This window comes from Poecile atricapillus, chromosome 1 (assembly GCF_030490865.1).
Source record: "Poecile atricapillus isolate bPoeAtr1 chromosome 1, bPoeAtr1.hap1, whole genome shotgun sequence".
In the NCBI taxonomy this organism is placed as follows: Eukaryota; Metazoa; Chordata; class Aves; order Passeriformes; family Paridae; genus Poecile; species Poecile atricapillus.
The window spans coordinates 86,272,898-86,298,439 of record NC_081249.1 but is presented as its reverse complement, the minus strand read 5'-3'; the positions used below and the strand labels follow the sequence as shown (position 1 = coordinate 86,298,439).

The 25,542-nt window shown below is 39.5% G+C and overlaps 1 protein-coding gene across 1 annotated transcript in view; it reads left to right on the top strand.

Moving 5' to 3' along the window:
* The first annotated feature begins 5,903 nt into the window (after positions 1-5,903).
* The window catches only part of ACER3 (alkaline ceramidase 3), a 54,231-nt gene continuing 34,592 nt past the window's right edge, over positions 5,904-25,542 (top strand). Inside the window, exons 1-2 of the mRNA XM_058859721.1 lie at positions 5,904-6,101; positions 25,141-25,251. Of these exons, the coding sequence (XP_058715704.1) occupies positions 5,999-6,101; positions 25,141-25,251 (214 nt within the window). The 5' untranslated portion in view covers positions 5,904-5,998. The remainder of the gene's footprint in view (positions 6,102-25,140; positions 25,252-25,542) is intronic.

The following is a 25,542-nucleotide window of genomic DNA, read 5'->3' as shown; positions in this document are numbered from 1 at the left end:
GAGGAGTGCTGCTCCTGTTTTCACCATCCAAAAAGTGCTACTGTCATTTTGTATCCCAAATGGACTCAGTGCTGCCTGTTCAAGCCATGTTTCATGGCTCTCGTCCTCCAGGATATTTCTCCTCCCAGATTTCAAACAGGGAATTTATAATTTGTCCTAAGGACAGGCCACTCCAATGAATGGTATAATATACAAAAGCAACAGGCTGCCCAGGGAAGTGGTGTAATAACCATCTCTGGAAGTGTTCAAAAAACCTGTGGATGTGGCACTGGGGGACATGGTTTAGTGGTGAGCATGGTGGTGGTAGATTAACAGTTGGACTCAGCAATTTTAGAGGTTTTTTCCAATCTTAATGATTCCATAATTCTATGATTTAAAGTGAGATTACTTTCCTTAAATGCCTCAATTCCAGACAGCTGAGGTCAAATCAAATCCAAGAACCAATTAGGTATGCACCTTCCATGGATGCTTCATTGACCTCAAACCACAGCAGAGCTATTTTTCAGAAGAGAGTAAGGACCTGGGATTCATGACCTTACCTAATGTCATCTAGCCAAAAAAGCCAGACATCAAAGCTTAATTCCATTCATAAAATCATTGACATTTAGTGCCCTTGGAGACAAAGCACCTGAGCACCATATGGGATAGGACATTAGATGTAGAGAAGTTCCAGTGATCTTACCTGAAGATCTGCCTGGTCTTCAGCTGTTGCTCTACAAGAATCTCCAATGACAAAAGATGCCAGCATTTAAGAAAGTGAACTAAGCCTGCAAAGCAGGACTCAAACTGAAATTAACACACTTAAATATTGTTAAAACTTTGTGTGAGTCTGTTCATCTGAGATCTGTGTATGTAAACTAGCAGGCAGGAAAAGACAGCTTGCTATGTTTTTTCCTAAAGAGAAAGCTGTTTACAAGTGTAAACAATGAACTGTTATGGCATTCGCTTTTGCTGTTTTAAAGCACTAGAAGAATTCTAAAGCACAAAGGCAAACAATTCCCAGACTCTTTTGAGAATCAATGAAATTGAGGCACATGCCATTTGTGTTTTTGAAAAGTTTCCTTCCCTTGAGATTTCCATTTGATGTTTCAGCTTAAACCAGTGTACCTTTACCATAGACATTTTGCAGCTGGTAAGGGCTCTGATTCACAAATAAGGATGAATTAAGCTCTGATAAGTGGAGAAGAGCTCTCCTTCCACAATTCTTCCTGTGACAAGTGCTTCTCCCTTGGGAATGGATGAACAGCAGGTTTATCTCTTCCCTTACCAATTTCAACGCTGAAAATTAGTGTAAAGTGACATGAATTTTACTTCATACTATTACAGTGGGTTGAAAGCTGCAGGTGCTTGGAGACACCTACGCAGGCTGTGTGCTTGCAGAGCAGTAACCACCAGGTGCAGAAAAGCTTCAGCTTAATCCACTGCTACAAGAAAGCAAACATCCTCATTTTGGTAAAATAGGACCTGTTTTGGATCAGCTTTTGATTTTAAAGGGTTTGGGATACATCTTGCTAGACCTGAGCAGACAGGCTCTGCTGAAAAAGGGTGGAGAGGAGAAAATACCTCCCTAATATCTGCTTTGAGTATCGGTTATAGGACTGAATCATCCTCTGTATGAGGGTATGTTCTGTCCCTGGCAAGTCACACCTCCTTCCCTAAATACCTGCACTCAGGAGCCCCTGTTTCCATCAATCCTTTACAACACTATTCAGATGGTTGTATTCTTATCTGAGCCCATCAGTACTGAGTCCTCACAGCATCCACAGAGCTGCAATCCATGATGCTGTCATTCATCACTGCAATCAGTTGCCAAAATGCAACAATAGCCTTGAGAATATGACTAAGAACAGCCATATCACACTGGGGAAATTATGAATATTTATATGGCTCTAGGACATGAGTTCCCTTGATGATAATTTACAAATGCCTGACTCAATTTACCTCCAGCACAGACATTTCTGTTTTACCTAGCAACGAGCAGGCAATCAGATCTGTTAAAGTCCATTAAAGTTTCTTGGACCAGATCCTTCCTCATGTCAGGAAACAACTTCTCATTTTCACTCATTCAGGTGCCAATAATTTTCCATTATATTACTCCAGGTGTAATTACCATCATCTCGGCACCAGTGCCCATAAAGAGCCCTCAAACTTCAGGGCACATTACAAAGAGTCTGATTCAACCTCTTATAATCCTACTTTTAGCATCTTACTTATGCTATTTGCATATAAATCAATGGGATGAATTACATGTTGCACATGATTGGGCTTGCAGAATCTAGAGGTGTTGATGCCCTTTTCCTGTAACCAGTATAGACTAGGCAATTCAGAAAGCTGCCAATAATGACATTTGGAGCTGCAGTATTTAGATACCACCCTTATCATATTAAGTAAGACTTTAGAGCTGAGAGTCACGATTTAGGATTCCATACCTAAGATGGTGCAAATGCTGTGCCCCAATACAAAAGGGCCTTAGAAGAGGGACAAGTTCATAAGATGCTTAGAGGGCTGGAGAGAGTTGGGATTGTTCAGGCTGGAGAAGGCTCCAGGAAGACTATTGCTCCTTCCACTACCTAAAGGGGCTCCAAGAGAGCTGGAGAGGGACTTTCGACAAGGGCAAGGAGTCTTAGGACAAAGCAAAATGGTTTTGAACTGGAAGAAGGCAGACTCAGATTAGATACCAGGAAGAAACTCTTTCATGTTTGGGTGGTGAGGCACTGGAACTGGTTAAACTGTGAATGTCCATCCCTGGAACTGTTCTAGACATAGCGAGGGTGCTATGGTGATGGTGGGGGGTTGGAACTAGAGGATCCTTAAGATCCCTTCCTACCCAAACTATACAGGGATAGTTACCTGCAAAATTTGAACAGGCAATATGTAGGATAAAATTCAGTTTTATTTTTGTGAATGATATCCTTATTTTCACATTATGAGAACCAAGCAGTGAAAACATCTTCAAGATTTTATATCAATTTTATCTTCCCCTTTGCACACATCCACTGATGAGAGGGAATAAGTATAATCTTCCCCAACATAAGTCTCTGTAACGAGTTCTAAACAATCTGCTTATTAGGTCTCATTTTATGCAGAAATAAAACAACCAGCAGAACAAGCCATGATAAAGTGTTTGCACAGAGCAGAGATAAAAGTGTTCCTCGGGTGTCATTCCCTGAGTTTACTTGATCACAAGGAGCTGAACACGTGCCATTTTTGAACAGCAGTCCTTTCCCATAGCCCAGCAAAATTCTGCTGGATCCATACAGTAAAGTGACAGGACATATCCCTCTAGTGGTGTAAACCGACATGATTCAATTACCCACTGATCAGTTAAGCCATAAGGTTTCAAGCCAACATTAAATTGTATGGAAATAGGATCCTTTGGCACAGGCAACCTGAGGCCACAGGAAACTACTCCATCAGCATGACAAGCACACTTTTAGTAATATTGAAAATAAGTATTTCAGTAGCTCTGTTTGGTTTTTGCTGTTTCAGAAGCAAGATGTTCCCTCCATAGGTTGTACAGATCAGACAAAGAAAACCTAACACCTGGACAAAGGTAGGTTTGATCCTTTAATCAGATAGACCACATTTAGATGCAAAGATGCAAAGAACTTCAGGCTGTCACGTTATATCCAGTGCACTAATGGACAGAACTAGGCATAGCTCAAGGTTACAGAGGAAAAGTACTGATTTTAATATGCATTCTTGTAACAGCTGAAGCAGTCAAAGTTGGTTTTGTGGAGTAAAATTTACCTTTACAAAACATTTTCAGGGGAAAAAAACACATTTATTATAATAGTTTGTGGCTGCCTCTTCAATACTTTCCTTCTGAGTGCAGCGACTGAAGGGTTTGTCACAGTTCAAAAGCAGAGAACCAAGCCACAGAACAGGTCAGAAGTAAATGCATATTGTGATGGAGGATACCCCAGAAACGTGCCAAATAAAAATTCCTTAAAGACTGAAATTAAGGCCTAGCTATGAACTTTTCTTGTATTTCTGCAGAAATCAGAATGGATGACAACCTACCTTATTGGTATCTACCACAAAAACACTTTGTTACCAGTTTTAAAACTAGTTTCATGTCTGACTTCTTTTCTTAGCCTGGTGGCAAATCTTCTCATAGCCAGCATGCACATGATGAGAAAAGAAAAAAGCATCAATTTTTAAAATTATTTATTTAAAGCCAACTTGCCTACATTTTTCCACATTTTTTCCATTTTTGCTCATGGTGAGTAAATATTTATTCTTTACTTTTTAACTATTAGTTAGTATTTAAAATAGTTCATAGTTCTCTCCTTAGTTTCTGACCAACTGCAATTTCAAATGTTTTAATTATTTTTCTGTCAAGAACCTCTAATCTTAAAATGGTTTGTCATGAGAGCCCTACAAACTTCCTTATTGTATAAACTAAACCTGCAAAAGTCTGAAAAGCTAAAGTGCATCAAGCAGGCCAGAATCCTCCTGATTGTTTACAGCCAGTTTTATGTATCTTTATCCGTCTGGTACTCTTCCAGACCCCAATCCTGAAAGTCTAAATCTGTGGAAGTAATCTAGGTCTGAAAAACATAGGAAGACAGGTCTGCATATAAAAATCTACAGGGATTTTAATGATGTTTTGACAATTTAGTTGTATTGTCATTGCCATCACTAAAATAAATTTTATTTTAGTGCTTTACACCATGATGAAGAGTAGCAATATATGTTAGATACATTTCTATCTTGTGCTGAAAGCAATTATACACAAACTGAACTTCAGAAGGCAAGATAGTCTTCATGATAGATGTATACATTCTGAAACAGCAGTATTTACAGTAGGAAAGGTCTGTGTTTAAATTATCATTTCTTAGCTTACAGAAGGAAAGTTGAGAAGAAATAAGATGTGGAAAAAGAAGTCTGTGTGTTTATATGCAGGTATAATAAATTCTGCCAGCCAGCAAGGTGTAAGCACTGTGTGCAGTCCCCAAGGTCTGCCCAAAGTTTCTCCTCAAGTCTATGGATTGCCTTCTGAAACACAAAACACACACAGTATTATCAGGCCTTTACTGGTACACTTTATTTTTTTCCCTTGTGTCTCAAGTCTTTCCATTTTTAGATCATACTTGCCTCTGGATACCAACTCTGCTTGAGAAGCACTTTGCATATTATGGGTGTAAGTATAGTACGCATAGTAAGCATGGAGGAAACTAAATAAGGCATCAGAGAGGAAAACCCCCGTTTAGCAGGCAGTGCTATAAAAAAAAACTCCTTCCTTCTCCCAGCCCACGAGTATGAGGAACACTTGCCTCTTCATTGCCTTCAGGAAGAAATTCTTCAATGCGAAGGTGGTGAGGCACTGGCACAGGCTGCCCAGAGAAGCTGTGGATGCCCCATCCCTGGCGGTGTTCGAGGCCAGGCTGGATGGGGCTTTGAGCAGCCTGGTCTGGTGGAAGGTGTCCCTGCCCATGGCAGAGGGTTGGAACTGGACGGCCCTTAAGGTCCCTTCCAACCCAAATGATTCTACGATGCTGTGAAGCTGTTTTTCAACAACATGAAGGCAGCACGCTGCCTCGCTCGCCTGACAAACCCTCCACGACGTCTCTAGGGAAAACCGGAGTGGAAAGCTGAGGGAAGGAGAAACCTCCTCACTGCCCGCAGACCGGCTTGTAAAGCGGGTGAGGAGAGCGCCGTCATGTTGCACGTCCCGCCTCACCCTCATAGGAGCACCGCGCGGGTTCGCTGACAGCCAAGCACGCCCCGCGCTGGTGTTGCCCCACAGACGTTCCCCATATCCACATATTTTCACCACAAGGTTTTTCACCACAAGATGTTTCGCCACCCCCGTTCGCTCCGCCCGACAGGCCGCAGCCCGTCCCCATGGCGACCGTGGCTCCGCCCCGCCGGGCGGGCTCAGCGCCGGCCCCGCCCGCTCTCCCGCCGCTGCCGCCGCGCTCCGGGCCCGGCGCCCTTCTCCCTCCGCTGCCCCCGTGCCCTGGCTCCGCTCTAGCCTGGAGCGGGCGCCGCGATGGCTCCGGCCGCCGACCGGGAGGGTTACTGGGGTCCGCCGACCTCCACCCTGGAGTGGTGCGAAGAAAACTACGCTGTCTCCTACTACATCGCCGAGTTCTGTGAGTGGCCTCTCCGGCCCCGGTCCCTGCCCCGGCCCCGGGGGCCGCGTCCCACCGCCGCCTCCTTCTCCCTTTCCGCAGCCCTTCGTGCTCTCTCCCCGCGGCGGGGGAATCCCTCCTTCTCCTTGTCCCCTCTTTCCGGAGGGGTGACTGTGCCGCTGCCCCTCAGCCAACCCTGGTGGGTGGAAATGGGTGTCTTCTACCTCGTTCCCCCAAAAATCCGAGTCGGGAGCACGGGGAGGTGTAGACCCTCTCTCCCCAGCGCGTTGTTTGGGCCCCCGTCCCAAGCGTGTCCCTTCGGCCTGTGTCCATAGGGATGGCAGGGCTGGAGCGGGGGTGCCGGGGCCCTGCGGGGGTGGCTGGCATGGGGTGGCCCGTGAGGTGGGTCCTGGGGGTTATCACGGGAGCTGGGGTGGTTGTGTGGTACCACAGGCATGGGTGAAGAGAGGGGTTTTCGCTGGAGTCGTCCTTGGGGTGCCCCGCCGCGAAGCCGCTCGGGTCTGCTGCTCCGCTCCCCTTGAGGTGGAACCATCTGCCCAGCCTGGGCGGTCAAACCAAATGAAACCGATCAGGGAAAGAAAAGGTCTCTTCCTATGCATGATACGTCTTCACGCAGGGAAGACACCTTCCCCCAGGTGGTCTTTGGTGCCTCATGATGACCGTCATCGATCAGGTGGCTCTGCTGCAGGTGGTGGGAGTTAAGCGAGGCTTGAAGAGTCGCTCTGTTGCACGTGGCTATCCTTTAGGATAGCTCAGAGCCCTGCAAGAGAGCAGAGCAGTGGTTTGACCTCGAAACTCTGTTAGGCAGAAACAGTCAGGATTTAACATGTTCTAGGGAAAGAAAGAACGGGCTTCAACTAAGGCATCATTCATCAGGTGCTTGAGAAAGGAGTGTCTTGCAAGTGGTAAAAGATCAAGCCCTATATGTCACGGAGGTTTTGTTGAAAAACTAAATATTTTGTATCCTGAGCAGTGACTTTAAAGGGTGTAGTAGTTATAATCATGTGCTGCTGCTTGGCAGACGCCTTGTACTACAAAAAACTTTCACACGTATAAGGTAGGTAGCTGCCTTTGAAGTGTTGGGGCCCTGGGTGCGAAAGTGACCAGGCTCACCTACCCTGAAGTGATTGAAGTGGGCAATCTGCAGAGGCCTTTCACATAGCTGGGATGCTTCAGCAGCGGTTTGGAAGAGCTTGGCATGCAGAAGATGGAGGGTTCTGGGTATCCATGCCAAGCTGTGACTTCTGGTTGCAAACACTGACATGGGTGAGGATCCAAAATGAATAATTGTGAAAGAGGCTTGAGAGTGTAGGAATAGGAAGGAGAACAGGATCTGAAATGAACAATGGCAGCATAAGCAGCTTAGAAGCTCAGAGGAAAAAGGAAGTTGGTGTGTAGATTTATGGCTGAGAAGAGGCAGGTTGGCTGAAAAGGAAACAAAATTAAATACTCTTTAAAGGGGACAAACTTAGAAGTTTAAATAGAATGAGACTTTTGCAGAGTGTGTATTTTTGTGTTTTCCTTGTGAGATAATTCTCATAGGGAAGAGGAAGTTCTGTTGCTTCACTAATGTAAAAATAAATTTGACTAGCATGTAAATTTTTAAAATAATCCCTGCATTGTTGGCCTTGTTAAGTGATACTTTTAATCTACTTTTGGATTATTCAGGAGAAGGAAGATGAGGATAAGAGTAATGGGAGGCAGAAAGGCTTGTGTTCTGAAGAAAAAGGGAGTAATTATACAAGGTCTGGTCCCTCCTTATGATTTTGGTGTTTGGGACCACGGTTTGTTGGTCTGTCAATTGCACTGTATATAGGGCCTCTGTTGTAAGATAAAGCATTTAAATGGTCTAAGTGTAAAATGCAAAACAGTAAGTAAGCCTGCTGTGGTGTATGGATAGCTTAACACCAGCTAATTTCAGTCCAGATGCCAAGATGGGTTAGATTTTCTTCAGCAGTGGTTCTGTAATGGTGTTCTCAGGGTCTGAGGCAATAAGTATTGTGGGGATATTATTTGAAGTTTTACCTCACAGAAGAGTGAAAATCAGTTTCTGACTTGGTATCACTCAGGTAAAGCTGATTGTATGGAATTTTTTTTGCATTAAGTGTTTGTTATTAATAATTTATAAGAAACTTTGGAGGCCCAAAAATCGAAGAATACTGGCAGGTCAAAAGCCAGTAGGTTGCAGGCTGAGGAACCAAACAGAAAGCTTGTTGTGCAAATTTCATTTTTGTGCCGTTTAGCATTTGGTTTTAACATGCTACTTTTAGTACAAAATTGCTACATTGTGTTCTAAAAGCCCACATGCAGTTCCTTGCCATTCACTCCTTAAAGAACTAGTGTAAATTACGACATTTTATCAATTGTATGTAGTGAGAGATGTGGAAGGGAAGTAAGATGGTGGTGTAGCTCTTCACACTTGCATTCCTTTGATGTATCCCAAACACAATGACATATATTCAAAAGTTCACTTTTTTTTATAATGAAAATATTTTTTCTTGCCTTTTTGAGTCTGCATCTAGTCAGTTTTTCTCCCCTGTGGAGGTGGATGACTAACTGCTCTACATCCGTCTGTAGAATATTAAACCAATTGAAATGGAAAGCCAGTTGAAAAGAATTGTTTTGTGAGCTTAACTCTATTAAGCCTTAAAATGAGTCTTACATCCCTCACTGATCAAACCTATTGTATGGTGTAGTAATTCCTTTTTCAGGATTTCTCACTGATTGACTCCTGTGTGCTGAAGGGCAAGTAGTAGACATATTGGGTTTTTTTTTCCTTCTTTTGAGCTAAGCCTTTCCAGGTCCCAGTGCTTGAAAGCTGAATTGTCCAAACTTTGTACACTTCATTGAGAAAAACAGTAAAAGATAAACCCACCATCCTCCCACATAAGCAAATAGAAAAAGGGCAAATATAAATTCTGGTTTTTAGCACTTACCATTCAAATGTTACAGCTTACTCTAATTTTAGCAGGGTTGGTGTTTTGGGCCAGTTTAGCCCACATAACATTGAGTTTTGGAGGTCTGTTTTGACATGAATGTGTATGACAGGAGCCTTACCCTTCTTGCATTCAGTCATCCCTGTAAGAAGAATTTCTCTTTTAGAATATAAGTGAATATAACTAATCTTCACATATCCCCTTAGTTGAAAGCATGTAGAGTAGTACCAATTCAAACAAATACTTTAGATTCAAAGGAGCCCTGTGTGGTACATGAGGGCTTATCATTCAGTCAGCAAAATCGTGGGGGCGAATTTGTTGTTTTTATCAACAGAATGTTGTGTTCCAGTTTGGATCAAACTTGAGTCATGTTTCCAGTTATGCTGCTTTGAACTATCATTGTCCACGAGTAATACGCATCATCTACAACATGACTGCTTTAGAGATAGTATATCCTTATGCTGGCATTTGCAGCAGTAGGCATCTAGAATATTGCTTCAGGCTTTTCAAGGAATTGGTGAAATTGTTTCTTTCTTGGCTTCTGGTCTTGTCTCAGCATGTTCTGATATCTTCGTATAAGAAAATATTTTTAATTATTATTATTATCATTACCAGAGTTAAATCCATTAGTTTTTGTTTTCATTAGAGATCTGGTAAGTGACTTCTTGTAACTGGGATTTCCTTATGGGACTCTTGTTTAGGAAAAAATCCCACCTGTGTAATGAGAATCTGCCCATGTGTCTGGCTATTTTTGTTCCATTTCCTTAATGCCTTCTGATTTTTGCCTCAGACAAGAGACTGAGATAAGATTATTGTTACTTGTCTTGTTCAGTGTAAAATATCTCATTATCTCTCATCTTGGATGGTAGAGAGTGCCGTCCAAGCATTCTCTACATTGTGAACTGTGACACAGAAATACTGTTGTTTCTTTTTAGGCATTGCTTGAAAGGACAGCTGCCAAAGATGCACAGATCTCTATTTTCCATAGGGATCATTACTTTAAAGCATAAAAACATGCAAAATTTACTTAAACTTAGAATAATATCATTAATGTTGAATTTGTACTGCCACGTATGGATTGTCACTTGTTCCTCGTGGGTGTCCTGTTGCATTTTGCCTTTTTTTGCCAGAGGCTTTGGAAAGCAGCCAGAGACTGATGGGCTAGGTACTCTCTATGTGAGAGTAAGAAAACTAAAATAAAGCCAACTGTCTGCCTCCAAGAACTCTGCAGTTCTTTCAGTGATAAAGTGGCAGATGAAGGAAACATCAAGTTTAATTGGGTGTGATCAGCCCAACTGCCTGCCTGGCTGAGATGGAGCGATTTAAAGATGACATGACACAGATGAGTTCTAAAGAGTGGTTTAACAGAAAAAAAGTCACAGACCTGGAGACTTGAAGACTGAAAGGGATTTGAGTGTGTAAATTTAATGACCTGAGTGGAGAAAACCACATCACAACTTTCCTCTGGAAATTTATCTGGCTTCTTGAGGGAGCTCCCTCAGCTTGGGGGACACTGCAAACAAAAAGGTAAAGGAAGCATTAAACTAATTGATGGCAAGTGTAAAGTCAAGTGGAGTGTGCAGAACAGTGCTCAGCTGTGTGGTGCGTTTTAGGATGAGCACTTCTAGCTTGCTTTTTGTGCTGCAGACAAAAAGAAGTTGAAAGAGGGGTTCCCTTCTCCAAAGAGTAATATAGCAGAAGCAAAATCATAAGCCAGATGGTCTCTTCTGTCATGTTTTTTTTTTATTTCTTTCTATTTGATTTTGAATTAGTGGCAAATACTGTTGCATTAATTTATTTCTTTTCCTAGGCTGTAAAAGTACATTCTTGGTTTAAGCCTAAAGATAGTCTTGTAACACTGTTTCGATGCATTTTGCATCACTAATGATTTATATATTATTTTTAATTCTTCCTTGCTTTTTATCTTCCATTCATGATGCAACTCTACCTTTTATCTCATGACAGTTCAATTTTCAGTTTCCCCACCAACCTTCATTGAAAGATGGGGTTGAAGGCCCTGGGAAAGTTGATTTCTCCAATCATTAGTTCTTATTTATCCATTATGTTATGGATATGCTTAAACCCTGGCAGATGCTGTGCTAATGGACCATGTGTGTTTATCTACTGATATGTGTGTAGTTATTAAGCGACAGTAAAATTCTTAAATATGGATTAACAAAGCATTTGATTACTCTATAATTAGTGCTTCATATTCAGTACTTGTACAGCTGGCAGTTGGACATCTGCCACTCCAAATGAGCACTGACATTTATACAATTTCATTTTTCTTATGTGCAAACTGAGGCAGACAGGTCTATGAACTGCATGATATGAACTTATTTATATATATTTATATAATAGAATATGTAGAATATATATTTGTAGCTAGAAATCGGAAGATTAGTATAAAATAAATTATTATAGAGGAACACTGCTGACTTTTAAGTTACTTCTAATGAGCTTTTAGTCAAAGATTAAAAGCTGCCATAATTGAAAGACAAAAAGTCTTCAGTCCGGGGTTTGTTGTGTCTTGTGTGTGTGAAACTGCTATTATGTAATGCATTTTCTTTATTTTCTGGTGCCTTTCACAGATAAGTGGGAAGGATTTTTTTTTTTAAAAAAAGAAGAAAGATTTAATTATCGATGCAAAGATGTTCAAAGGAAGTCTGGGAATTGTCTCCAGTCCCAACAGCTCAGCAGTGTATTGTTGTTTTATCTCACAATACGTGCGAGTGCTCACACACTTGGCTGTTTCTTTGACAACCTCACGAGGATCATGGAGAGGTTTGTGGCTCATGAAAGGTTAATAAAATGCAAAGAGTTCTTTTAATTCAAAATGTGTATCAAAACATGACATTATAATGCTAGAAGAGAACCCACTTGCAAATGGTTATCAGGGCAAAGCTGATACCTTAGTTTGCCTTCTAGCTGGGGGGCTCTTTGCACTTGCCTTATTAATTGCACTCATTCTTCTGTCCATTAGCAGAGAAGCTGAGCTGCTGCATGAATTAAAGGTGCTTCGTTATTCTGTCTTTGAGGAAGTACTGTGAAGAGCAAAAGAATGTGTCAGGAAGAAAGAAATTCTAGAGAAGGCTGCAATAGAAAAAAAACCAGAGCGACACTGCCTCAGTGTCAGTCATTTACCATTAATTGATATGAATATGTCCATATAGGGAAGCTCAGGGTAGAGGCTCAGTGATTTTGCTGGGTACTGTTTAGATGTAAGGTTTCAGGTACAGACCCTTCTTTGTACTTGAAAATGCAATTATAAATTTTCAGAGTTTTTGTGCTAGCTCAAAAAAATGGAGTGTCTAACCATGATATTTTTTTTCTGTTTCTAAAAATTAATTTCCTTGAAGAAATAGGTTGCATGTGCACTGTGACCAGTGACTGTAAAACTGATATTTCTAAATGATCACTGCAGTCAGCATCTCCAGGATCATTATCTCCTTTACAATCAGGTCCATCATCCTCTGCCAGAGTACGTACTTCAGTGTGTCTGGAGTTCAGAAGGTAGAAGTTGTTTGCTCTGACAATCTCAGTGGAGAGACTGCACCCTTTGTGCCCCTTCCTCGGCCAAACAAGATTTGTCTTCAGTTCTTTTCCTCTCCACCAACTGGTGACTCAACCTGCCCTGCACGTTGCAGCACTTTCCTGAAGGAAATTCCAAACTTTATTTCAAAATTGAGATTAGTGTCCAGCAGTGTGTCTATTTCCCAGCTGTGTCCTGGGGCTTCAGTTTCTTATTTTGGTTTTGCATTGTTCCTTTGGACATGTTTTCTGAATGCAGTGTCCTTGGAGTGACCCTGAAATGGTGTGTGCAGAGTGTGTGTCTCTTAAAGGATCTCTGGCTGGTTTTGGGAACAGGGAGGTATTTTCCCTTAGCCAAGTCCAGGTAATATTGCAATTCTCTCTAATCAGAGAAACTGGAGAAGGGGACAAGAGTGTGGCCTGATTAAGCTGGGCAAACTTCAGGATGTTAGTTTGAGGCTTGACTTTTGTATTTGAGAAGGCAAGATTTAGACTTCCTCAGGCAGGAAAGGAGACAAGCAGAATTAGGAAAGACATGGTGTTAGGGGTGACCTGAATATCTGTATGTTTTGTATGAATTTAGTATGAATTTAGTAGGTATTCCAGCTAGTAGGGTTTCAGGGTATCAACTCAATGGTCATGACATGACCCTAGAAGCTCTTGATTTATACAGTGCTTTAATGAGCTCATTATTTGCAGTAAGATAATGATACCACTACTCTAGGCTGGATTTTTAGTAATTGCTGATTCCAGTTATAAGGAATGGATGGGTAAGGATTTGCATTTGAACAAGAACCAGCATCTGGGAAACAGATGCAATATTAGCTCAAGGAAGTACCTTAGAGCACTGAGCATTAAAATTAGTCTGGACACTTTCAGTCTTCGGACAGAGGTATTTCTGTATTAACTTGATGAACAAATGACATCTCTTTCTTCATTTTACCTGGTCAACACCATTTGTTTGTTCAGGCAAAGACCTGCTTCCTGACTGAAAAGCATTCTATTGTGGTCCCTTCAAATGGGTTTTTTAAGCTTCATTGAGGAAACCCAGGGACAAGTGAAAAATTACTTGTATGTCTTTGAGAAAGAGGGTCTGTAAATCTGGCTTGCCTTGAAGTCAAGTGCGTCTTCTGCAACAGGAAGCTAAAATGACTGATGAACTGATTTTGTAGTCACAAGAGAGGAGTTTAAATTTCTTCCAGGTAAAATGAGTGTTTCTTCTACAAGTACTTATCCTTTCTTGCACAGCAAACGTTTTCATGTTTGTGTGAGTCTCATTACAGATTTGATTGTTCTTGAATGGAGTTTGTAGTGCTGCTGTCCTGCCAGAGACTTCCAGGTCTGGTGCTGACCCCAGACTGCAGCAGCCAAGCTACTCTGGGGATTATTGCATGCAGCTGCAGGGTGTATTTCTACTGATATCCCCACATTTCTTCCACAGGATACAGATGTTATTTATTTTTTTAGATTTTAAATCTTATAGACTTAAAAACCCTCAAATGTATAAATTCAGAGTTGCTCCAGGTAAAATTTTTGTTTATGAATGGAAACTGATGTCTTTGTCTTTTTTTTTTTTTTTCCCTTTCTTTTTTGCCAAGTGTATTTCACAGTTGTGAAAATGATCTGTATAAGCAGAAAGAATAAACTATACACAGTGTGCTGACCACAGTGTTTGAGTAAACTGCCTGGAAAACCAGAGAAAACTTTTTGCTTTATTTTTTTCAATTTAGTAGCAAAAATGTAGAAAAAAGGTTGGCAACACACTTCTGTTCATAACAGCTTAATGCTATCTCCATAAGCTGCCGCTAGCAGTAGCAGTGTGGAAGTTCAGGGCTTTCTTTAGATGTAGCAGAGTAAAAACCAGAGGATCATTGATGGTTTGTGCTACTGGTGAACGCAGTGTCTCTCTAAGAATCAGTTCAATTGAATTGTGTCAATGCCTTGTAAAGCAGCGGAGAAATGCACTGTGGTAGTGAAATCATACAGCAGATGTTGTTTTCATTCACTTAAACAAACTGCTATGCCTTTGTGATCTGTGATAACACAGTTGCTTTTCACTCAGAGTTTTGGTAGCTGTTAAATCTTTCAAGACCCAAGTTTTATAATCCTGAAAGGCTCCTCAGAATACATTCTTCTGCACAATGCATAACATCAGTGCAGTACTGAAATTCTGAAACTCTTGAGTCTATCCGAATTTCATTTTTCATGTCCTTTTTTTCCCCCCTCTATTCTGGCCTGCAGAGAAATACTGTAAAGCAATTTCCATTTCTTAAACACATTTCCTTCCAAGCTCTTCCATGCTGATTTCCACTTGACTTTTGTTTTTATTTTTTTTTCTACTATTGTCTCAAGCATTTCCTCTGAAAGATGTCCTCTGCCAGCCTTTGGGCCACCCCTTGTGTTGGGAACATGGTTAATTTGTATATGGTTTTAAACTATTTTGTATCTTACTAAGTAAGACAGATTTCTGCCCAAATTCCTGCCACCTACCTTATGAACTATTATTGTGCAGATACTATATTAATTTATATTTATAACAAAAGGATAGTGTTTAGAGCTTGAACCTTCAATATATTTTATATCTCTTCCATTAATTGGTTAGACTGTGAGATACTTTACATACTGAGTTTGATATTACTTTCTCTGTGGAAAAGCTTAATTTTCCCTCCAGATAAATAGCTTTTGCCAAGGTTAATAGATGGTTGCCAATCTTTTTCTTTTTATTTTTCAAGCACAAACAAGAGCGTTATCTTAAAATGACAATTGGACAGTGACCAAAGAATACAATTGGAGTTAGTTATAGACTAGGAGTGACAACCTTTGAGTCCTGCATTATTGAATTAATTGGGTGCTGTTGAAAGTTTTTGCTGGAGGTTATTATATTAACTGGAAAAGGTTATGAAGACTTTGGAGAAATGAAGTACCTATGTAAAAGAGATTAAAGTTAGATACTTAAGAGTGAAGATGATGACTCCGGGTCATTTTTGTGATCAGTTGCCTGTCATCACATGTTCCGGGTAGCCTTAAGGTTTTTCATTTAAAACAGCCCTGGGGAAAAAAAAAGAAGAAGAAGAAAAGAGATGGTTATTTGTAGAAAGAATTTTTTATTAATACTGATGATAAGGGGGTGAATGTCACCAATCAGTATTTGAGTGTCTGCTGTGTGTCTGAATCAGGCTGTGATTACTGACCAGTTTCATTATCCTCATGTGTTCTCCTACAGTTGTCACGTAGTATCTCACCTTTAATTTCCTGCCATCCAAGTCAGGCAAAATAGGAGAGGCTTTAATTGTTCTGGACACCCAGGGGAAATCCATATTGATAGTAAGAAAGGAAAGAAAGCGAGAGGATTTGGATTTTGAAGATGGGCTACTCAAGCTAAAGCTACAAATACCTGGGCATTATTCTCTGCTGCTCACCATTCAGAGAGCATGTTGAGCTCCTCCCCTAAGGCTCAGCTTTCCTGTGTCACTGGGTAGTGCCTGGTCCTACCAGAGCCTCTGGGCTGATACCCACAGCTTCCTTGGGTATCAAGTTGTTTTTTTCATTATAGTGAGGACTGACAGATGCTGGGTTGGATGTACTTGGTAACTCAAAGTTGTCAGCTGCTAAAAGCTGTGCTTTTGGATCTGGACAGACCCTTAGACTGCGAGGAATTGGTGCAGTCTAATTGGACACTGAACAGGAAGCCAGGATGCTGACACCAGCATAGGAGAAGAATGGCTGGAAGGAGTTAAGAATGATGAAAATTAAACGGATGATCAGTGCAATATATTGGTCACTGCTTAGTTTTAGCCTGGGCTGAACATTAATCTCCATGTCTGTTATTTCCTTCCAGTCCGACATCATCAACCTGCCTTAAAATAACATTCAAAATAAGTTTTATTTTGTTTTCCAGTGAAGGATATAAAAGAAGCAAATCTGCCCTTCAGCAGCAAGCTTATTGCATGTAATATTCTAACTTTACATCATCTCAGCCTAATCTCTTTAGACTTTGATTGCATTTTCCAGATGTAAGCACTTGCTTTTAGCGAGCTTTCTAGATTGGTATTTCAAATGATCTGCCTATGTCAACTGTTTTTACTTTAGATTTGCTTTCAAAATCCTTCCAGGTGTACTTCAAAGTAATTGGTGTGCTCACTATCATCTTAGATTCGTGTTTATTAGGGAAATTATGCTTTCTTTTCCATGTGGTTTCCCATACCCTAGGAAAGCAATATTAAAATATGACAGGATGGCATAGCAGCTGGCTGTAATGCAAGTTTATTCCTTGCAGTCTGGTTAATTGTGCATTTCTTGGATTGAGAATAAAATGTCCTGTAAAGAAGGTGTGCACTATCATATTTCTCTAAATTGCTTCCTTCAGTCTCAAAAAAATGGCCACAAATAGATTCTAACATCTTTATTATTACATTTCTAAATACTGTTATTTTTCATGTAATGGTACGTTCAAAATGCAAAAGCCATTTATTACTGTTCCATGATGCCCTGCACTTGTGACAGGTATTGGTGTGATAAACATACAATTACAGTAAGATAATAGGGCTTCAAAAGAGACACAGTACTTGGCTTTGTAATTGAGGTGTTGTAGTGATCTTTATTCTGGCCAATCACCTCAGAATATTTTCATTGGAATTGCTTTCATAATTATCTATTAAACTTCACAGCTGGTCCTCCACAGTTTTAATCTGCCCTTTTAATGCTTTCTGGGGAAGAGCAGTTCATGCTGATCTCAGTCTTCACTCATGAAAGGTTTTGAGACAGATCCCTCAAAAAAAATAAAATTTAAAAAAAAAAAGTAAAAAAAAAAAAAATCAGTGCAAGTTCTGGGGCTTTAGACACTTTTTCTTCACTTGTGATAGCCTTTAAGAATTCCAGGAGGAGGAGTTCATTATGCTAAACATGAGAATTAGTAACAGAAACATTGTTTCTGGAAAGTACCCAGCTCCTACTGTGACTGTACTTTCTGCTTTGAAGCTTTACTTATGAGAAGTGGTGTGGTGAACTCATTCATTTTTATTGTGGGAGCTAAGGATGGTCAAGTGGCTAGAGGAGCACTTTGGTGTCCTGAATTCAGTTGTATGCAGGTTTCTTTGTGACTCAGGCAGCTTTGTTCAGCCTGTCTTGCAGGGATATTGAGCCAGAAGACTGGGGTTGCTTAGATCCTTCAGTAAAGGAGACTAAATAGGTGACCAGTGTGTTTTAGATTTGAGGGGAAAGAGCAAAAAATTCTTTGGCCCCTCAATAAATGTTTTAAATTTAAATTTGCACTATAAGCATAAATGTTGTATTTCTGGGATTGCAAGGGTACCGTCAAGGGTATTTGTTTCTTATGAAGGAACAAGTGGAGCTTTAATTTGTCTAATTTGTTAAGTATTAGCTTTCTCTCATTTCATTTTAGTATAATTTACATAAGAAGCAAGGTCAGTGTTAGTATAGTATTCTGTTAAGTTGTAGTTTTTGAAATGCCTTCACTATACAGTAGCAAAGCAGTTTGTGGAGATGAGGGTAAGGAAAAGGATAGCTTAATTGTGACCTAGGGCAATTCAGAAGCAGTTTATAATAGGGGCTTTTGTAGGACGTGCATACCAAAGAGGCTTGTGCATAAGAAAATACACCCACACTTTACAGGTTTGAACTGCGCTTACTTGTGTATGTTTTGTTAGCCAGCAGTGTCGAGAGCTTTCTCTTCTAAATAGCTTTTGATTGTTTTGAAGGACACTAGTGTAACATAAAATAGTGTAATCAGACTGAAACCATCTAAAAGTATTAGCTGGACTAGTATGATGAATGCCAAGGGAAGGAATTGTGCAGCTGGAATATAAAGTGTAAAACCATAAATCAGAATGTATCGCTTCACACAGCATGTTGGAACCACTTATAAATATGCACTGGAATAAAAATCAAATTGTGTTGTTAATAATTTTTTTTTTTTTTTTTTCTAAAATTGCCTCTTTAACCCTCCCCAATCCAATATATCACTGAAATGGTTTATTTCTTCAGAAGGATATCCTGGAGAAATGGAGGCCCGACAAGGGAGAAGTAGCCTAGAAGGTCTAGAAGCCCTGCCCTGCACGCTGACTTTAAACACTTAAACCTTCCAGCTGGCCAGCTCTGCAGCAGCAATGTTGCCTTCAGTTTTTTTGGCCTTGTCCCAGCACTTGGACTTACTGGAAGCAGCTCTGCTGCTGCTGGGGCTGAGACATGTGCAACTGGAACGCGGTGTGCTCACACCAGTGGTATGCATCTGAGTTGGTGCTGGCCTTGGGAAGGAGCCTGTGTTCCCACCTCATTTGCCACCTTTCTTCACCCTCAGTGCATTGCTTTCTTTATGTATCTTGCAGTGTGTTGTCCATTCTGTTTGAAACTCTTCCAGGATTCATGTTTCTTTTAGGAGATGTTGCTTCTGCCAAATCCTAGATTTCTAGGTGTTTTACTGAAACTTCCCTTTTCCTTGGTTCAGCCAATTGCTCATCAGAATGCTCTTCTTTAGTAATGCAAATAATATTTCTTTTCAATCCTTCCCCCATGCAAATCCTTTGGATGCCACATTACTTTCTTGTAGCTTCTGCCTGGCTGAGATTTAGGTAGCTGTTCTTTTCCTTTGTAGTATGCTTAGTTGTTGTATCTACTTCCTCCCTCTCATTGGTGCCTTACAATATTTCTCATAATAGTATGAAAACTTCTATACAGAGCTAGATTAATGCAGCATTCCTTTGTAATGTACTTCATTACATTTTTCTGTGCTGTTTTATCTGTCTTTTAATTTTATAATTCCTATGATCTATGTGAACTTTCTCTACAGATTTCTGACATTATTTTAAATACCTAGGAAGATCTAGAAGTCTCAGTAAAGATCTATTGATCTGAGTTGTTATTTATGTGTACTCATTTTTATAGTTCCTCGGGAAGCTTTTATGCACAGCTTTTACAGTTCAGTAATTCCTTTGGTATTTGTATCCTTCAGTATTTTTGCTATTTTTTTTTATTAGAAGTGTGGTGGCCACTACAAGTTGCAGCTGAATTGCAGAAGTTATAACTTCAATTAATGTCCCAGTAAACAAAATCAAGATTAGCTTAGTATTTGGAAAGGAGAATTACACAATGTAAGACATGGATCTTGTAACTTAAAAATAAACACCCCACTCTCACGTTTTTAAATTTTTCTTTTATGATTTTATTTTTTAAGTCAGCATTGGTCCTGTGTTCCAGCCTGCGGTAACGCTGTCTTGTTCCTGTCACTGAGTGACAGGAAGTTTTTATTGATCCATCATGGACATTAGCAGGCAGGGATTCCAGTAATTACATACTGGCAAAATTCCTTTTGGGATGAGTTGGTTTTCTCCCCTTGAGGTCCTTCTGAAATATCAAATGGAAACAGGAGTTTTCATTTCCTGACACTCTGAAGTGCAGTTATTGTAGACTTTGAAGTGGAATATATGAAAACTGGCTGGTGGAAGTGAAAATCTAATTGCTGCTCTGCCCTCCTGGTGATAAGCCGTAAGCGAAAACAGTGTGAGGTTGAAGGTAGTGGCCAAACCAGATGATTCTGTGTAGTTGGCTGTTCTCAACAAGAGAGCATATGTAATGGTAGTTGGTTGTGCTCTCAAATGTGCCTGAATTGCACTGCTTTGCAATTTCTTGCAACTCAGTAAACTCTCTAATAATGAACTGTAGTTTGCACCAGAACAGTGTGAGATGATTCCAGAAACAAAAGCCATGAAATAGAGCTCCTTATATCTGAAAGCAGATAGAAAGATGAATCGAGTTTTACATGATGCCATCTGACAGGCTTTTTTTTTTTATAATTATTTTTAATTTCTTCCTGCAGGGATGGAAAAAGAAAGCTGCATGATCCAGGAATTGACTGTGCAGAGCACCATAATATGCAGACAATGAAATGGATGTTTTCAGCCTCAAAACTTTGTTTGTTTACTTGTGTGTTTTACTTAAAGGGATACTTTGACTCTATTACAACTTAGGAAAGTGGTGTCTATTTTCTAAAATATATATCTTTCTTCTGTTTCACATTGGGATACAAAAATCTTACTATAATGAAAAATTTGACGGCTGAAAAATCTCACTGTGGTGAATGTTGTGTTTGTTAGTCCTGATATTAAATGAGCTCTTTATATATAGTAAACTTTTTGAACAGCAAGTGTTTTCTTCTTTCCTCTCTGAGAGTAACATTTATTTCTATTGGTTTTGAGTCTTGTAACAGCCATAAGACAGTGAAAAGTCTTCATTTGTTTGACAGAGAAAGCAAGAACATTTTAAAATTTGGAAAGATCCTTGTGCTTGTTAGATCTTGCTGTCATTCTGTGTACAAGCATAGGAGAAAGCCTCTCTTAACACAAGATAAATAACACTGATCACTTTGTCAGGAGCTGAACATGATAATTTTAGCTTCTTTTTATGATAGCACTTTTCCTTCCTCACTGAAAACAATATCTTAATTCTAACTTCCAGTGTTTTTCCTTATCTTTTTGCATCCTGTTTATTATTCCTTTATGACCATGTTATTTTATAACTCATTTACAAGTTTACTTTTTTTGTCTCTTTATCCAAATTTATTGTAACAATTTCTTTCTAGTGTGGAATATTTGGAAAAATGGAAATTTTATGGAAGGTACTTCCGATTTTTGTCCTTCCCAATGCCTGTGTACAATGCCTGTGCAACAGTAAGCTGTACATTGTACCTGTGTTTGCCCATAGAAACTGTTTCCCTTCTAAGTTATTTTTCCTCATATTTGTGATCAGTCTTTGTGTACAGGTCTTTGTGTGTTAATGATGTACACATTTTTTAGGATCTGAAGATGACTGTGAATGTACGTGCATTAGAAAAACACTTGTCAGATTCTGCTGCTGTATTTGTAGACCGGGAAGCAGATGTAGTTTAACACTCATACAGTTCTTCTTCCTACAGACAGAAGCTTGTTGAAAAGATGTTTTGCATAAATTTGATTTTGGTCTGGTACCTTATGGTGTTCTCTCAATGAATAAAACATTACTTTGAAACAATGGTTTGCATTAAAACAGTCTTGAAAGACTTGTGCAGTCAGTCATATTGTCACAATTAGACATTAATTTATCCCTGTACCTAGTACCATGTATAATCTTTGTGGATGTGGTCTGGTTTAGCACTCCAGTACGCTACTACATCGTGTTATCTGATTGTGGAGCTTCCTGAGCTCCACCCAGAAAGCAGGTTCATCGTGCTGCTCATTTCTGTTGGGAAGCAGTTGTAAATATTTCCTCTCCAATGGGAAGCTTTCCTCTTTATTCTAGCCTGCATTTATTTAGGGTTAGTTTATATCTATTTAGTCATTGTCAGTATTATCCTTCAGTTCAAACAGCTCCCTTTTGTCTTTGGCATTGACCCACAAAGTCTTTACAGAGCACAGTTTTGTTCTATCCAGCCATTGTTTTGTTCAGTGAGCTGAGCAATTTTTGTCCCTTCTGAAACTGTAGGCTCCCATTCATCACTCCTATCTGAGTGGAGCTTCTCTGCACCTGATGAGTTTTCTCTTTTGTTCTATCAATAACTAGAGAACAGTGTATTCTACTGTTGACTTGCATGAAGACATAACTATTTTCACTGTCTCTACTGGAAATAAATTTAAGCAGTTTGGTGCATACAGTGATGGTTTGTGGTCGGTTACCATGCAGTCTAAATTCACTTTTCTGCCTCTTCAATTAGATGAATTCTATATATGGAATAAGGATTCATATTCACATTGAAAGGTGTGTTTGTGGCCATCATATTTAATCCTATTCTTGTCATTTCAGTCTGAAAGTTCATTAATTTCTCCCTCAGATAATGTGGCTTGCCTTTCTGTTGATGGACATGTTGAAGATAAAATGTTGAGAAGCAGTCTTTGGACACTAAAGAAAAATTAAGTCACTCCCTAGTCCAGTATTCAAGGAATCCAGTAGTGAAATAGAAGAATGCAGTACAGAGTTAAACCCAGGTCTGTCCATGTGCATTCATCAGATTGCTGATGTACCCTATTTCTTATAGGCGTAAGCAATAATTTCTTCTTTAATTATTTTACGTATCTTCTGCCCCTTGCCTTAGTTGCAATTTCTCCATTCTCTGGTTTTCCCCTGGTGTTCTGATGCATTATGTTCCCCCAATTTAAAAAAAAGGAAATTTAGTGAAAAAAGATGAGATTTTTTTTTGTTGACAGTTTGTTTTCCCATTTTCTACTTCCATATTTATTTCCTTCCAAACTTGTTTCACATCCTTGTTTGTTAAATGACTTTAGAGTTATGGGTCTGCATTGTGCCACCTTTTTCTTCTTTCTTGATATTCTTTGTTAATCTCTGTGCATATCCCACTGCCATTTTTTGATAGAATTAGTAAAATCCCTTTTAATGAATTTATAAGCTATTCTGTGTGAGGATAATCCTGTAAAGACTAGCTAGACTTCTATGAAATATGTATTCCTGGGGACCTTGGGTTTGCAAGAGGCCTTGGAGTTTTTGTTCTTGAAAAAAGTAATTTTGCTAGCAGCATGCCAGAGAACTTTATTGTTCCCCTGCCCCCATTTCCTCTTTTAAAAAAATGTACACAACTTTCAATAAGTATGTTTGCAGATAGGCTTGCCTAATCCATGCTGCAAATGTTCTGAAAATTACGGGCCAAAAAGTGCAGAAAAGGAGTGGCAGGAATGTACAGCTAGATTAGGTCTATGGTATTTCCTCTCTCAGCAAGATGGTCCCAGATTAAATGCTCGTAAATTTTCAATAATTTAACGTAATTATAGCTTTACAGGAAGTGTTGAAACCTTCCCTTCCCTTTCCTACAGGAGAATCTGTTTTCTGCATTCTTACAAATATCTGAAGTTTGTTATCCTACTGCAACTCTCTTCCACAGTCCTGTGCCTTCCCAATTGTGGATAAACATCATGGTATTTCTTTTGTTTGGCAGTTTCATATTTGAATTTTTGCCAGGCTTTTGACAGTTTCATAGCTAAGTGACCTTGAACAGTGACATTTGTATAATGTCTACTGAGTTCTCTTGAAAATGGTTGAGCACTGCTTTAGAAAGCAGAAGTTTCGCTATCCAGACTATGTAACCTTTATTCTACTTCTCAAGGTTCGGTGATGTGTTTGCATGATTTACAGGAGGACATGGCAATGGTCAGTGTGTCACACAACAGCATTTGAGTGAATTTCTTCCAAATGTGGTCTCTGTTGAAAGGGAATCACTACCCATTGCAACACTGTAGGAATGTGGTAAAAGGATAATGATTCCATGAAGAATTTAAACATGAAAAAGGCCTTTATATTTGTATAAATTTGTATATCCTTGGAGAAGGTGTTTTGTTTTCAGCTGGGCTTCTTTTACATGGAGGAACTTCAGAGCTGACTAGAAGAGTGAGGTCTCTGGCACATCTGATTTGACTGTTATTACTTGGTGAAATTCATGCTTGGGCACGATATGATGTCAAATCAGTAAGGAAGTGATTTAAAGAAGTTCTGATAAAAATCAGATGAGATTTTTAACTGGTTGAGAAGACTGTCTCAAAGTGGCATTTGTATCTACTTTGTGAGAATATGAAAGAGCTACCAAGGGAGCTAGCTACATTTCTGCTACATGCGTTCTGAAATAACCTTTTTCCCATTTGAGTATGAATTTTCTTTAAAACTGTGAGGTATGGATTTTTGTTTTTAGAGGTGCTGCAATGCCTTAGGGTTATATGAACATAGTTAGGTATGCTTTGCTTTTCTTTTGGATGGATCTCGGCAAGTAGGATTCCTGAAAAATATCTCCTAGAATTAGGGGTCTGATTCAGAAAGGACCTGCTCACTCTTGTTCTTTGTTCTAGAATGTGAAATGCTTCTGGGATTTTCTGCTGAATAAAAAATGCAGAAATATGCAGAGGGTTTGGTGTCTTCATAGCCTCATAAATTTTATATTTCATTTGGATATTTGCAAATTAGATTTCAGTTTTATACATATTTAACTGATGGTGTGTGAAAATGTGCAGTTTACTCTATATAAGCCTTCTTTAACAGATTTGCTCATTTTCCCAAATTGTATGGCATTTAATTCCCATAACCTAACCTCTGTTCTCAAAATTATGATTTGTGGTTAAGCTAAAAAGCTGAATCTGCATCCCTTCTGTTGAGAGATGCACCATTTCCTTTTGTTTCACTTAAACTTTGCAGGATTTTAATTGCACTTTTGCTTAGGTCAGCACAGTTTGGAAAAGAAAAACAAACCAAATCTAAATCACTGTATGAGAGCTGGGCTCTTGGCTTTTATTGCTTTCTCTGGTCTCTGCAACACATGTCGTTTCTTTGCATAGGGTAGAATGTAGGATAGAGCCCTAGAAGGTTTTGTGCTGGAAGGGACCTTCAAGACCATCTAGTTCCAAGCCCCTTGCTGGGGGCAGGGACACCTTCCATTAGACCAGGGATGGAGAGCGGTGGTGTCTTGCTGAGTTACTGTCTGGATGAAAACTGTTGAAACTGTCTCTAATGAGTGAATGTAATTTTGTTAGATTTAGTTAAAGTACATAATACCCAATTCTAAATCTCTACTTTATGTTTCTGTCCTACAGGGAACACAGTGAGTAACCTGATTTTCATTCTACCTCCAATCTATGGTGCGATTCAGACCTATAAAGATGGCCTTGAAAAACGGTATTTAGCTGCATATTTGTGTCTTACAGGTATGTGTAAAACTTAATTTGCTCTTTCATTTTAAAGAGGGCTCAGATATGCAATGGAAAATATATCTAAATATTAATAAACCCAGTAGTTAAATCCAAATACTATGTGTGTGACAAGTAGACCTTAATTTGCTACACTTGTTAATGTTTACAGAAAATTTAATCTGTTGCAGGAACATGAAAATAGAATTCACTAAATAATTTTATCAGATTTTAAAGTGATCCTTTTCTGGCTTTGGGTCCTGCTAAGTGTATCTTAGTTTGCTCTGTACTTTTCTGATGATTTACAGA